The following is a 2,634-nucleotide window of genomic DNA, read 5'->3' as shown; positions in this document are numbered from 1 at the left end:
CAGCTAACCAGAGTTGCAACATGCAGTTATGCAGACTCTGCGCTGCACAATTCAGGGGGCTACACAGCATGACCACCCTATAGCTAACATTTATCGACCATCTTTACCACATGCCAGGCACTAGAGTTGGTCATGGACAGGGAAGCCTGGCATGTTGCAGTCCATGGGGTCGCAAAGAGTCGGACACAACTGAGCGACTGAATTCAATGAACTGATGAAGCAGATACTATTCTCATCTTCATTTTATAGATGAGAAAAAAGAAGGCACAAAAGGTTAATAACTGTCCAAGATCTCACAGCCGATAAATGGCAGAACCAGGCATTCGATTCCAGAGCCCACACTCTTAACTATTACACCATACTGACTAATTCACAGTTGTAAGCCCAATTACTTGAAAAAAAATCTCTTTGGTTTTAAATCTTTCTTATAGATAGGTTTATTTTTAAAAGTACCAAGTATTTAGAAGATAGTACTCTTACTTAGAATAATTTTGAAAAGTATTTTACTAAATTATAGTAGCTGTTTCTTCTTTCAGAATGGTGACATGTAGTTTACAGACTCTGTTTCTAGTCTGTGATCACATCTCACATACCAAAGCTCTCCTCCTTACCTAAAACAAGCAAAAAAATTTTTTAAAAGAAAAAAAAATCAAGTACACAAGATTCCATATATGCATATACTTTAATAACATAGTCACACTTTAGCTGTAATTGAACAAAGAAAGGGAGAACAAAAAGAACTTAACATATGATACTTCCACAACTTTGGGTCAAAACAGGCATACATGAAGCTTTAAAACATATACTATCTACGTTAACAGAGGCTATAACTGCTAATTTTGATTATGCACATTTTTTAAAACATTATTATCAAAGAGTGTAAAGTTAGACCAAACAATGATGTCAAGAAAAATTCTGTCTTAAAATTTTAACAAAGTCTTTTAAGAAAGTCTAAAAACCTATTTTCCCACACTGACTCTCAAAACTTTGATTTTTTGTATCAGAATATCAGTTAGCCACTTTAATTTTTACCATACATGAAAAATTATCAAAAATATATTGATGGGTCTATACTAATTGTGACTATTTATATTTACATTAAGCAAATTCTTTTACCAAGTTCTTTATATACAAATTACCATTTGTCCTATGTCAAATTCATTTAAAAAGTTAAAAACCATGGAAATGTTATTAGAAATAATGCATTTCAATATGTAACTGCTTTCCATCAATGAGGAATATTTTAAAATAATTTAACTGAAAAAGTATTGAACTCCCCACCAATTTCAGCTGCAACAGTATTCCTTCTGAATGTTTTCTGTGATGTAAGGAAAAAAAAAACTGTGTAAAGCTTGATTGCAAGGAATGATAAAAATCTGATGTGTGTTTACTAATCGTCAAGAAATTTACAGACTAATTAGGTTCACATTAAAAAACCAATGACTTTAAAAATGTGAACAGTTCAAGATAACTGAAGAAACAAAAGTCTTAACTGGCAAATGCACTGTATGAAATCTTTTCATATAAATTTAAATCATAAAACAGTATTCCAAAACCAATTGAACTGAATATAGGCATGGCTTTTTGACATTTTCAAAAAGGACCAACATTGAAAAAAAAAAAAAAAGCTACCTATCAGACTGGAAATAATTTAGATTTCAGATCTATCACAATAGATAAATTTATAAACACTTAAGATATGAGGAAAAGTTCACAAAGGGATATTATTAATATCACTAGAAGTTAAAAGTCACTTTAATTGTTTTAGACTCATGGTCACATAGGAAGGAAATGAAAAGGTTGGCTTTTTCTGAGAAAAAATCTGAGCAGAACACCATAAGCTTTTCAGATCTGAAGATCATCAGTTCAGAGGACATAAAACAGTATAGCACTGTGCCCAGTACAGGTGTACTTCTCTTGTCCCAGAATTGATTTTGTAACAATCATTGAAAAATTTATGCCTGGGACTTCCCTCGTGGACCAGTGGTTAAGACTCTGCACTCCCAATGGAGGAAGCCCAGGTTTGACCCTTGGCCAGGGATCTAAATCCCACAGCCACAGCTAAGAGTTAGCATGCCACAACTCAAGATCCCACATGCTGCAACTAAGACCCAGAGCAGTCAAATAAATATTTTTTAAAACTGTATGCCCCAGATTCTCTGGTTTGAAAATAGAGATAAGCTCCATTTCGGAAATTATCTTAATTTATGTTGATTACATACTCTGGCTTAAGCAAGAAATAAAGCTCTAAAATATTTACCTAATTAGTGCTTTGTCGCTGGACTTTAGGACCAATACTCTGTGTGTCCTCTTCCTGACTAGGACGTTTCCCACTGCCAAGACCAGCGCCTGTGGAGCTTCTTCCTACACATTAAAAAAAAAAAAAAAAGTATGTTTAAGATAGGAAAGGTGAAAAGCACAATATGCTTGAATGCTTCATTCTTACCTTGCTTTAATAGATGAGTTTGCTGACTGTCTCCATGAGCATAATGTAAAATACCACTCCCTTGAGTACAACCTGTTAGTATTTAAAAGACAGTTTTAAAAGACAGTAAAATCACTTAAGTAAATTCCAAGTTGTATGTATTAAGATTACAAATCTAATTTTTAGTATTTATTTTTTTTAGAATTAAT

The 2,634-nt window shown here is 33.1% G+C and overlaps 1 protein-coding gene across 3 annotated transcripts in view; it reads right to left on the bottom strand.

Moving 5' to 3' along the window:
- Positions 1 to 441: 441 nt before the first annotated feature.
- The window catches only part of CRY1 (cryptochrome circadian clock 1), a 96,216-nt gene continuing 94,023 nt past the window's right edge, over positions 442 to 2,634 (bottom strand). The window contains exons 11-13 of one of the 3 annotated variants that reach the window (XM_010853372.1): positions 2,447 to 2,518; positions 2,261 to 2,364; positions 442 to 611 (exon numbers count right to left, since the gene is read on the bottom strand). In XM_010853372.1, coding sequence (XP_010851674.1) covers positions 2,261 to 2,364; positions 2,447 to 2,518 — 176 coding nt within the window. In that variant the 3' untranslated portion in view covers positions 442 to 611. Of the gene's footprint in view, positions 612 to 663; positions 2,365 to 2,446; positions 2,519 to 2,634 lie in introns of those variants that run through there. The other 2 variants (XM_010853371.1, XM_010853370.1) reach the window with 2 other exon arrangements.

This window comes from Bison bison, unplaced genomic scaffold (assembly GCF_000754665.1).
Source record: "Bison bison bison isolate TAMUID 2011002044 unplaced genomic scaffold, Bison_UMD1.0 scf7180017864327, whole genome shotgun sequence".
NCBI classification, from domain to species: Eukaryota; Metazoa; Chordata; class Mammalia; order Artiodactyla; family Bovidae; genus Bison; species Bison bison.
Note: the sequence above shows the minus strand (reverse complement) of the source record. Positions and strands in the feature narration are given on the sequence as shown.